General features: G+C 39.5%; 1 protein-coding gene across 1 annotated transcript in view; it reads right to left on the bottom strand.

Annotated features, from left to right (window-relative positions):
- Positions 1 to 2,563: 2,563 nt before the first annotated feature.
- Positions 2,564 to 12,181, bottom strand: part of TMEM26 (transmembrane protein 26) — a 114,505-nt gene continuing 104,887 nt past the window's right edge. The window contains exons 5-6 of the mRNA XM_068258925.1: positions 7,356 to 7,432; positions 2,564 to 2,991 (exon numbers count right to left, since the gene is read on the bottom strand). Coding sequence (XP_068115026.1) covers positions 2,564 to 2,991; positions 7,356 to 7,432 — 505 coding nt within the window. The remainder of the gene's footprint in view (positions 2,992 to 7,355; positions 7,433 to 12,181) is intronic.

The following is a 12,181-nucleotide window of genomic DNA, read 5'->3' as shown; positions in this document are numbered from 1 at the left end:
ATAAACACAAATAAACTGTTAATTAAATCTCTTGTAGTACAAGCTCAACTGCTGTTGACTTACCGAAAATAAACTTTACTTCCGTTTTGGCATAAAGGTTGCTTTTTTCAGTTGCTGTGAAAATGCCCTAAGTGAAGTCTTCCTAAGACAAATTAGGTAGGCCTCAAGTTAGAGGCAGAAGACTTTTGGAATGGTCTTTCAAAAAATAAATACATCATTAAAAATTAGGCAGGACTCAGGGTAAAGGGCGACCCATCCTTCTCTTCATCATGTGTTTTGCTGTGCTGGTCCTTGCATTCACTTTCTTGGTATTCTCTCTCTGGTTCATCCTCTCCTTTACCCACCACCCCACACTTACCGACACATCCCTTTTCTTTTGGTAAGCATTCAAAAGGTATGTTTTCCTTGATTGTTCAAAAAGTTGCTATAAGAGAATTGTGAGCAAGATTTGTGTACTTTTGTACTTTATTTTGTTTCTGTTGTATAAAATCAATACTTACTAAGAAGTGAGACTTTATGCAAATTACTGACCACTTGTCAGGCTCTGGCAAGGTCCGATGGGCCATTACTCCAAACTGTAGCCCTGACAAAAGCAATACAATGAAAAAAAATAGTTAATGTTATAATGTGCAGTGACTACCAGCATCACTGTTCGGTGGCTGCTTGTCGCAGGATATGATGATAACATTAGTGGCTTTATAACACCGATATAACTAACTAGTCGAAGCACAAAACACAAAAAAGGGCTACTACAGCTATGGTTTCTCTAACTTATACTCTAGGTGTGACCGAATACCAGGTGATGCAGGCATCCAATAGAACACCTGCCACTTAATACATAGTTGATTTCCCTGATCATCTGTAGCTGCTGTTTGGTGGACATCATGGCAAAGCCTGTCCAGCTTCTGAACATTTAACCCCAAATCTTGTAGGTATTTGGCTGTGATTAAACTGATCCTTTCTTTGGCCTATTTTTGGCTCAAATTTGGTTTTAGCCCAAATCTTAGCAGCAGCACTATTTGTAACCCTTGCCAGGTTACATCAGACTCTAGTGAGGGCCACTAGAATGTTAGTGAATTAGTGGTGGTTGTAGGATTAAAATAAAGATATCCACAGTGCTCTTCATAAAAGTAAAACTAAACTTGTATTCAATAATATATAATGTGTAAAAAGACAGATCTCAAACCAATTGTCACCTCTCCCTCTCTAAACTCACCGCAGTAAATTGGGGGGGGGGGGGGGGGGCAATAGTAAAAAGATTGGATCCAGTATAAGATCCTGTATATCTCACCAGAAGCTTGAGCAAAAATTAATAAAAAAAATAAGGATAAAAAACCACTTCAATAAAAAATGTGTAAAAGGAATGGAATGAGTATTGCATTTATGTAAATCCAAAGTCTCACCAAACTGATTGTTGTTAAACAAATCAAGATATAGCCAAGCAGTTGCAAAATAGTTTGTCAGCAGCAATCCTGAAAGATTTCTGGTAATGACGTAAGTGTCCCTGGTAGTGGACTCAAATGAATATAGATGGAGTGGAGCAGTTTGCTATTAGATCGCAGTAGACCACAGTGAAACGGTAAACTTGTTTACAAGCACAGTAGCCAGTAAACTGGAGTGATGACCGATGCAAGTTAGGATAAGTTACACACATAGGCTTTCAGAAGAATATCTTGCCATGGGCTGATGTTACATTAACCTCCTGAATGGATAAACCAGAGAGGTGTGGTTCTTCCGCAAGCCTGAGACACTGATAACACGGTAACAGCTAATGCTGTGAGCAGGCAGCCTCAATAAGGAAGCCAGCGCTGGTCTAGAAGGAAGGAGTGCTTGCTTGCTATTGAAGTCATCTTACACTGATAACAGTGTATGTTAGCAGTCACAGCAAGAACAGGTCAGTCGAACAGCATCACTTATGATCTCTGTTGGCCTCCACTTGTCTCTTTTCCAAATCCTTGTATTTTTTTTAAACTATGCAATCCTTAGGATGGACTTAAAAAAAACTATTTGGATGGATATGTACAGGGCTGCCTACAATTCCAAAATTGAAAGAAAGATTTATGGTAAGTGTGTGTTTTGCAAAAATTTAGGTAATCTGAACTGTTACACTCTTGCCAAATGTTCATACTGATGGAGATCACCCAGAAAGCTGGAACAAGTATACTTACATTAAACGTAACTATTACATTTTTCAAGCAGGATACACAGCTTATCTCAGTAACATCTGCATCATAGACATAACACCAGGAACTGGATTTCAACATTTTATTTTCAAGAAAATTTTGACCACACAGTGACTCACTAGTAACTGTTTTTTTCAAGGGACACAAATGTCTGTTTAATAACAGATAGCAAAAGGCTTGGATCTGGATTTGATTTTATATTCACCTTTTTCTCACAGTGCTTATTTTATACAGTAAAAGTCTTATAGGAGAGAAATTCACAAACATGCTCCATTTTCCACTTGGTGATGGAAAATCTAGAAGTCACACAACACTGAAAAAAAACAAAACAAACAACCCCCCCCCCCCCCCCAAAAAAAAAAAAAAAAACATTACAATGTTCACAGGATTTCCACTGGTCCATCTGATTCCAGATTATTAGCTGCACTGTTATTTTCTGTGCTCTTTTCCTCGGTATCAATATAGCTGATTATTTCTTCATGGGTGTCTGTGCGTTCACATGCACAGCATTCTTCTTCATCCGTTTTTATTGTTTCGTTAGTTTCCAAAGAAGAATAAAAGTCTACCGACAACACCACCAGGCGATAAAGTTGCAGCATGACGACAAGGCTGTTTTTGGCAGCAAAAAACACCAACATTTGATTGATCACATTGAAATGAACCATCAAGACAATCCGACATATTAGAAATGGACCATCTTGGATCAGTAGACTTATTCCAATGTTCCAAAGATCCGCACTGTATTTACAGAACAGCAAACACAAGTGCCTTTTGGTCGATGGTGTCTGTTGGCATCCAATGTTTTGGACTATAAATAAAAAAGAGATAGATTAGAACTGCAGATATGAGACATAACCTCCAACATTCACCTATTAAAATAAGCATTTCAAGCAAAAGCAAAGTATCATTACTTTGATCTATCCAAGTAATACCAATTATTGTTGTAGATATGACTTTCTGTAGATTTAAACAGAACAAGGCTGAATCACAGTGGTGTAGTGGGCAGTGGTGTAGTGGACAGCACTCTCACTTTGCAACACAAGTTTCAACCATTCAAATCTGGGCCAGGATTTTAAATATACACAAATATACAGATAAGTTAATTGGCTTCAACATATGACAATGGAAGGGATTTAATTGTGAGACCCTCTGAGGGACAGCTATGACTATACACTTTGTGAAAGCTCTATGGAAGATGTCAGTGCTGTAAAAATACTTAATAAATATTTAAAAAGAACCCCCAAATGTCTCATAATCAGATGATTAACTAGAAACATTGGACCACCTTTCAGCCTCTGGTCCCGTGAAGACTCTTTTCTAATGATGAGAGACACAATGTGCCTCTAACATCTGTTTCAACTTTCACAATTTTAGCCTTCAGCTGACTTTACTTTATGCCACATTTCACTGACACTTGTGTTGAATTTACACCTTTTTTACGCCCATAGAGCATCAGACATTTACAAATTTGTTTATAAATTATTTCATTGGGTTTTAATGCATGATTCATTTAAGCTGCCTCTCACGCTTGACTTAAAGTGAACCTCCGGACTAAAAATCTACACAGCAGAACTGAAAAGGTTTGGTGTTTCTTTGACAGTTTCACAGCATCAGAACTTTGTTTTTCTTGCCAAAGGATCATTTTTGCTGCATTTTTATCTAAGCTCCACCCATCAAAGAAAAAAAGCCCGGGATTTTTTTCCCTGATGCTGTGCAGAGCATGATGGGATTTCCTATGTTGTTATTCACGTTGCCTAGCAACTGCGAGAGGTGATCAGGACACAGGGCAGTTGGAACTGTGTCTCATGCTCCCTGTCACCTCCTTTCAACCAAAAAGATGGCTGCCATCATGAAATCAAACATTTGCCTGTCCTTTTAAAAGAGTGTGGGTAAGAGATTATATTACCTATCTATTTTAATTAACATAACTAATGTAACTTAATGACAGTATGTTTGTTTAGGCTGGAGTTCCTCTTTAAGAATGAACTTAAAGTCTATCTGAAACTGGTAATACCTGATAATTGACATATGATCTGTGCATCTTTAATATCAAATACATATTTGTTCTGCTTGGATTAATTTGTTTTTCATGTTTTGTTGGGGACCCCACCATACTGATACTAACTCTCACCTTCTGGCTGGTAAAGAGCAGCAAGGAGACCCCCACCCCCTCAAATGTTTCAAGAAGAACTGTAGTGAAAATACCGTAATGTACAATATTCATTTGTACATGATTTAGTTGGTGTTTGCCCATTGTAAAGTCTTTCCCCACCCCGATTTGTATTCTGAAATCTACTACATGTGGCAACAACTTTTGTCTGTCAGGTGATCACATTGGAATGTTCAATTACTGAGAGTTCTATACACAGATGGAGATCCTCCTCGAAGTAGGGCTAAATTGATGTCCCCCCCACCCCCTGCACGCCACGTAGTGCTGAAGCTTGGCCTGGCTATAGATAGCAGCAATGCTATAGTTTGTGCCCTGTGAATGGGTAATTTGTGAGCCAGAGACTGCCAGACCCCCGAATTACTTCTCCTTTTGAGTGGCTGCAACTCAAAGGGGGAATAGTAATTAATGGCATGCAAAATTTGTGCACCAAAAAGCCTTGTGCCAAGCTTGCATTTACATGATACTGCTTTCTTGGTAGCTGGATTTCTCACAATGCAACAAGGCTTACATATAGTAAACTGTCGGGGCCATGGCCATGACATCACACTGTGGGAGGGGTTTTGCCACAATATCAACCATACATTTGTCCCTGATGATCTAATAGAGTAAAGGTAAAGATTTCTCATGGGAAAGGGGGTATCGGCTACTGATAGGGATGAAGTTGAATCCTGGGTTAAAGTTCCCCTTTAAGGATACCTCCTGCTCTAGACACTCTAGGGCTGTCAGCAGTTGAAAATGGTCATGCAAAGAAAGTGACACATCCTTCCCCCTCACAAGGCCACAAAGCACTGTGCCTGGCTACTACTGGTGGACACGACTGTCTTTGAAAACTCCCTGACCTGTTAGGGTTTCCAGTAAATTGTCCAATAATTGGGTGATTTAGTGTATCAGATTTGATGTAATGATCAGAACATGTAATGTAAGAACATGAACATGTATTATTATTTTCATTTGAAACAAGTTAACTTTAAAGTAACCCTGGGCCATATGCAATTAACTTGTTTTCCTGAGTTATATCCTAGAAGATAATTTTCATATTCTCTTTAGAACTGCTTTTAAGCATTTTACTATTGAAAAAGTACCAAAAAGTTGGTGAAAAAGTACAAGGTATGAAAATTTCACCTAGGAGAAAACTTAGGAGAAAAACTGAATTGCATCAGACCCCCTGTAAGAAATATTGCCAAAACATTTCAGTTACACTGTCTACATTCTCATTTTCAATACACAAAACCTCCACACTGATGTCAGTTTCTTTTAGTCCTTGTTAAAGGATAACTCTATAAAATGTTATTGGACATTTTATTCCCTCAAAAGTTAAAGTTTTAATGTACACCAATGATGTAGAGGAGCTATTAGTGATGTCATTTTTTGGATGTGCTGCATCAGGGGCGTAACTAAAAGCCACCGGGCCCCCCTGCCGAAATTCTGAGCCGCCCCCGCCTCCCCCCGGGGCCCGGTCGTGACTGTTTTGGGGGGCTGGAGGGGTCGCAGCATGAGGGGAAAGCTATGGCCACACTTGCCGGGGAGGGGGGACGGTCCCCCCCTCACCTCGGGCTTTCCCCTCTGCGCTTCCCTCCAGCTTCAATAGCTATATAAGTGCAGCGGAGCGGCGGGCAGCGGCAGACAAACATACCTTCCGTGCGTCCGGATGCTTCTCGCTCTAGTGACTGACGCGACTTCCTGTTTATACAGGAAGTCACTTCAGTCACTAGAGCGAGAAGTGTCCGCGCTGGAACACACAGAAGGTATGTTTGTCTGCCGCTGCCCGCCACTCCGCTGCACATATATAGCTATTGAAGCTGGAGGGGAGCGCAGAGGGGAAAGCCTGAGGTGAGGGAGGGGGGACTGTCCCCCCTCCTCGCTGAGTGTGGCCATAGCTTTCCCGTCATGCTGCGACCCCTCCAGCCCCCCAAAACGGCCATGAGCGGGCCCCCCCCCTGCATCCCCTATTGTTACGCCCATGTGCTGCATGCAGCACTGCAGAAATGTGTCATTCAGATCTATACTGACTCTCTCTGGTCTCCTATTTGAAACATGCTGTTTGAAAAAATCTGAGAGGTAGATAACTAGAAAGAAAGAGACACATAATAGAATTTAAAGATAAGAGCATTGCTAGAAGAAAATGCATATGACTGTTAATACAGTGGCAAATCAGACCAAGAGACAAACTCTTTACAGCAACTATAGAACCTGTTTTTTGAAAACTTTCAAACTAAATTATAAGTAACGGACAAAAGATGCACGGAGTTATTTTAACTGATATGATAACAATAGGAAAGAATGGGTCATGTAAGAGCACAAAGGACCATAGAACACCACTGGCATCTTTATTATAGTACCATAGATATTGTATTCCTCTTGTAGGGTAAATGATAAACGTTCACATACAAAGACAGGTTGAGGAAGAAAGTGGAGACAAGCGAAGGAGTTTGCATATGTCTACTACTTTATTTACTTTTCCTCCATTCTAGCTCTCCATTGGCTGCTCCTTTATGCTATCCCCAACCCTTGTAGGACACCTCTGCATCATCCACAAATGTATCTATTTAAAATGTAAATAAACAAACACCTCTCTGAGAGAGCACAGAGGGCTTCCCAGACAGGCTTTTCAGAGGTCTATTTGCATTCCAAACAAAGATACATTTGTATCTAAACCTCAGCACATAGGCGGATTTCTAGCTAAATGCAAAACTAAAATGTCATGTTTAACCCATTCAGTGAATTTCTGCTTAAAAAAATCTGGCATAATAGTTTCTAAGCTGTAAGAAATCTTTTAAAGCAAAGTTGAAATGCTGGGTGTTAGACCGCTTTAAGCATATACTGGAACTGTGCTCTTCCAGCATTTCACACAAATGATGCAAATCAAATGTTTGCAAAGTGATCAGCTAAAAGATTTGAGTCAAAAGGATCAGAATTCCAGTTTAGAATCAGATATCTACATACAGCAATAAACTGAACTAAGCATGATCTAATTACAATACTACATTTCCCACAGTACTCACCAGCCAGATCAAGTGGAAACTGTAACATACTCCATGTCCATACAGCAAGTATTATGTAAACCAAACTGCTGTTACTTCTGAAAAATAAAAATGTTTTGAATGTATTTACTTGTGATGTACCAAACCAATGAAAATATACATTGTAGCCATTAAGACAAATGTGTTACTTGTGATATTGCATTTCTATATTTAGACTGGTGAGAAAGCTCTGTTTTTGTTATCCCTAAAAGGAAACACTTCCATATAGCAAAGGATGTTGCATCTGTGAAAAAATGGATGTTCCTTGGCTAGATGTACATTTAGTGCAAATAACGATATCAACAAGCTAAACTTACTGGAACAATGTCCCTTCAATGGTATCAGTTATGAAACACAGTAAAAATAAAATTAAAGTCCTGAAGTCCTTAAAGGAGTCATCATGACTCCATTAAAGAGACACTGAAGCGAAAAAAAATTATGATATAATGATTTGTATGTGTAGTACAGCCAAGAAATAAAACATTAGGAGCAGAGACATAAGTCTAATATTGTCTCCAGTACAGGAAGAGTTAAGAAACTCCAGTTGTTATCTATGCAAAAGAGCCATTGAGCTCCACGACTTTCAAAGTCGCAGAGAGCTCTGTCTTCTGAAGCTTGTTATCTCAAGTGTCTGGCACTGTATTGTTTGTCTCTCTGTAGAGAATGGTTCAAAAGTTCACTTGCCTGCTCTGTAAAATCATTAAGACTGCTCAGTAGTGTTTAAACTGCGAATATTAGAGAATGATGCAATGCTATAAAAAAAACGATACAATATGAGAATATTGTCTTTGCTAATAATGTTCTAGTATTTATCTGTGCTTCACAACTAATTCATTATATCATAATATTTTTTTCGCTTCAGTGTCCCTTTAAAGCAAGGCAAAATAGTCTCAAAATAATTTACATTTCCTTAAACCCTTTAGCAGTCAATTTCTTTAGAGGTTTGCAAGTGTTCCAGGCGAATTTTTTTTTAGCACATTTTTTTTTTATTTCTTATTTGTTACATTTCCTTGCTACTCATTAGTACCACTGTAATGTGTATTTATGGCCACTTTTCACTAGAGGGCAGTGAGAGACAATAACAGAGGACTTTTGCTTTCAGTTTCTATATTCTCTGCTAGCAGATAGAGATCAATGCATTATAAGAATTTACAGCACAAAGAGTTCTGCCAGCTGAGGTCAAAAGCAGTGCACCATCTCAAACCAGATAATTCATTTGAAGCTGCTAATGAGTTAATGATTTTTCATGTATGTATCACAGTTGTTTATTGCAATGCAATACATGGTATACTTTGTTAACCCCCCTGGCGGTATGAAAAATTCCGCCAGGGGGCAGCGCAGCAGTTTGTTTGTTTTTTAAATCATGTAGCGAGCCCAGGGCTCGCTACATGATAGCCGCTGCTCAGCAGCATCCCCCCGCCCGCTTCGATCAGGAAATCCCGTTCAAAGAACGGGATTTCCTGGAGGGCTTCCCCCGTCGCCATGGCGGGATGACGTCACCGACGTCGGGACGTCATTGGGAGTCCCGATCCACCCCTCTGCGCTGCCTGGCACTGATTGGCCAGGCAGCGCACGGGGTCTGGGGCGCCCCGCGCGCCGCAACGGATAGCGGCGATCGGGCGTGGGGCGGCGGCGATCGGTGTACCGCTAAGGAGGTTAAACATTAGTTTATTCTGTGTCTACTAAAAGCCCTATTTTATTGTCGATATAGATATTTTCTCTGTGCATGTTTACTGATATGACATAAGGCAGCCTGCGGCCATCCTGTTCAGTGTGGTGGCCATGTTTGTAATGTAAAGAAAGCTCTCCGCCATTCTTGTTTCATTGACAACACGGAGTAGAGTTCATAATGAGATAGCGATATACAGTAAAATACAGGCATCACATCAAAAGCCCTACCCACTTATATTGCCAGTCAAAAGGAGCTACAACAGTGTACTATCACATTGTCAGGCTGCAAGGGGTGTATATGTTTAAAGGGGCACTATGGCAAAAAACTGTAAAATTTAAAATATGTGCAAACATAGACAAATAAGAAGTACATTTTTTTCCAGAGTAAAATGAGCCATAAATTACTTTTCTCCTATGTTGCTGTCTCTTACAGTAGATAGTAGAAATCTGACAGAAGCGACAGGTTTTAGACTAGTCCATCTCTTCATAGGGGATTCTCAGCAAGGCTTTTATTCTTTATAAAGGTATTCCCTAAAAAGGATTTAAACAATGATGCTGGCCAGCTTCCCTGCTCGCTACACAGTTTTTTTTTGAAAGTTGGACAGAACGACTGCCATTCAATAAGTGCTTTTGAAAATAAATAAATCCATGAGAATCCTCCATGAAGAGATGGACTAGTCCAAAACCTTTTGCTTCTGTCAGATTTCTACTACCTACTGTAAGTGAAAGCAACATAGGAGAAAAGTAATTTATGGCTCATTTTACTCTGGAAAAAACATACTTCTTATTTGTATGTTTGCACATATTGTAAATTTTAAAAAAATTTCGCCATAGTGCCCCTTTGAAAGCAGCGCATGCTAATTTGGATGTGGCATAACTTGAAAAAAAAAATTGGTTGAAATCTGCAGGAAATAACAGTAGGAGAATATCAGTAAAGTCCTGGATGCGAGAGTGAGAGGAGGTGACCGAGCTGAATAACAAGAGGGTATCTTGGGAGGAGCGAAGGTCCTAGGATGGATGATTTCTGGAGATCAATAAACTTGCAGTGTACAGCCTATGTAGAGCTTTGTATGGTTAGGAGTTTGAACTAGATCCTTTGGATGTTTGGAAGCCAATGGAGGGATTGGCAGAGAGGGGAAGCATTAGTGGAGTGGGAGGAGAGGTGGATGAGACGAGGAGCAGAGTTCAGTAGGGACTGGAGAGGTGCCAGGTGTTTTTTTGGTAGGCCGCAGAATAGGGTATTAAAGTGGATCTGAGATAAACTTTTAAACATACTCTAGTTCCCTATAAACTAAACAAGCCTTGCCCACAGCTCCTTTTGTGCCTTGGCACTGTAGCAAGGGCTTATTTGAGCTCAGTCTGAGCAGGAGGAGGTTACTAGCCATTGATTTCAGAGGCAGAGGGGAGGATGTAGGAGGAGAGGGAACTGAATTTACACACAGGCAAGCTGATAGCATCTCCAGCCCTCAGCCTGTGACAATGTGACAAACGGAACATGGCTGCCCTCATTGTATCACAGGAATAAATAATCATAAACTTTTCTAAACTTTAGATAAGATATAAAGACAAGTTACTTGTTATAGTTAGTGTTTCATCTCGGATTCGCTTTAAGGTAATCAATGGTTGGTTGATTATTTGATTGATTGATCAATGGCTGATTACAGTTGTAGTTGAACATAATACTGGAACTGACCACTGAGGTCACCTTAAAGCAAAACTAAAGCAAAAAATAAACTTTTGAGATAATGACCCATATGCAATTAACTTTTTCTCCTGAGTTTTCTCCTAAGTGATATTTCCACAACTTGTCAATAAAATGCTTTTTAAACCACCGACAAACAAGAAAACACTTAAAATAATTTTTGATAGCACTATATTCACCTAATGTTTTCAATTTTAGAGTGCTGAAAAAGTTATTGCAAAAGAGAAAATGAGAAAATGAAAAATGATCTCCTTAAGAAGTTAATTACAATTACATATGGGCCATTATCACATAAGTTTATTTTTGCTTTAGATTAGTGGTCAGTTCCAGTATTATGTTCAACCATTTCACACTTTCAGGAATTTTTTTGTTAAGTTCTATAACACGTAACATTTTCACTGAAAACCTCTACAAAGGAATAATCGGATGATAACCGGCGTTAAAGGAAAATGCTTTCAGGAGATTTATCTGAGGAACACACTTGGGCGCTGAGCCAAATTCCAAAATGATCACGTTTTCTCCTTCTTCTCACTGTTCTATTGATTCTGTCGCAAGAACAAAATACTTTTTGTACATAAACCATTTAAGCGGATGATGAAAAACAGCCTGTTTACTTAACTTCAAAGAACAGACTCTGCCGAGCCGCAAATTTAAAAGTCATTTCATAGCATTTAATTGTAAGATGAATGGAATAAATATGATAGGTACAATTCCGCTGTTTTAGATAAATTTAATCAAGTGTAATATTGATGACTTGCTGGTAGACTGCTTTTTGGATTATTTAGACTGCACCTAGGTTTCCTTTTGTTGTCTGGAATAGCTTTGTTATGAAATGTAAACAGCAGCAGAGACTCAGTCTATGTGTATATTATGCTGTTTGATTTTGCCCCAAGCTATCCCTTCATTATCAACTTCAAAGATAGGGCTATAAGACTGGCCATAAATGGTCAAATGCTTTACACAAAAGACAATGTGGTGAAACATCTGCCTGTCTTTAAATTTTCAACAAGATGCAAGGCAGGAATGCAAACGCAGGGGGTGCTATGAGAGCAGCAAATAATTACAGGAAAGCCCAGAGCCTGATATTCCACAAAGTAATCCTATGTAGTTGCCTAGGGCCTGGAGAAGGTCTAGGGACCTGGTGGATGCTATCCCCAACCAAATTTTACAAAAAAAAGCCAAGTGACCATCAGCATTGGGCCAAAACTGCTATCTTGTCTAGGGCTCCATTTCATCTTAATCCATTTTGGCCAGGCCATCACTTGATTGGGTGGATGGGCTTCATAATGATAAGCCACCATAGTCAGGTCAGGTGTTAAAACATATCCACAAGTTCCAGAATAAATATTTCATGTAGATATGGCTATACTGAAGCCACAGGCTCTAACTTCCTCACTGGACCATCTGGTGCTCAAGCTGTGTAGATGTAGTAGCT

This window comes from Hyperolius riggenbachi, chromosome 10, assembly GCF_040937935.1.
Source record: "Hyperolius riggenbachi isolate aHypRig1 chromosome 10, aHypRig1.pri, whole genome shotgun sequence".
Lineage (NCBI taxonomy): Eukaryota > Metazoa > Chordata > Amphibia > Anura > Hyperoliidae > Hyperolius > Hyperolius riggenbachi.
Note: the sequence above shows the minus strand (reverse complement) of the source record. Positions and strands in the feature narration are given on the sequence as shown.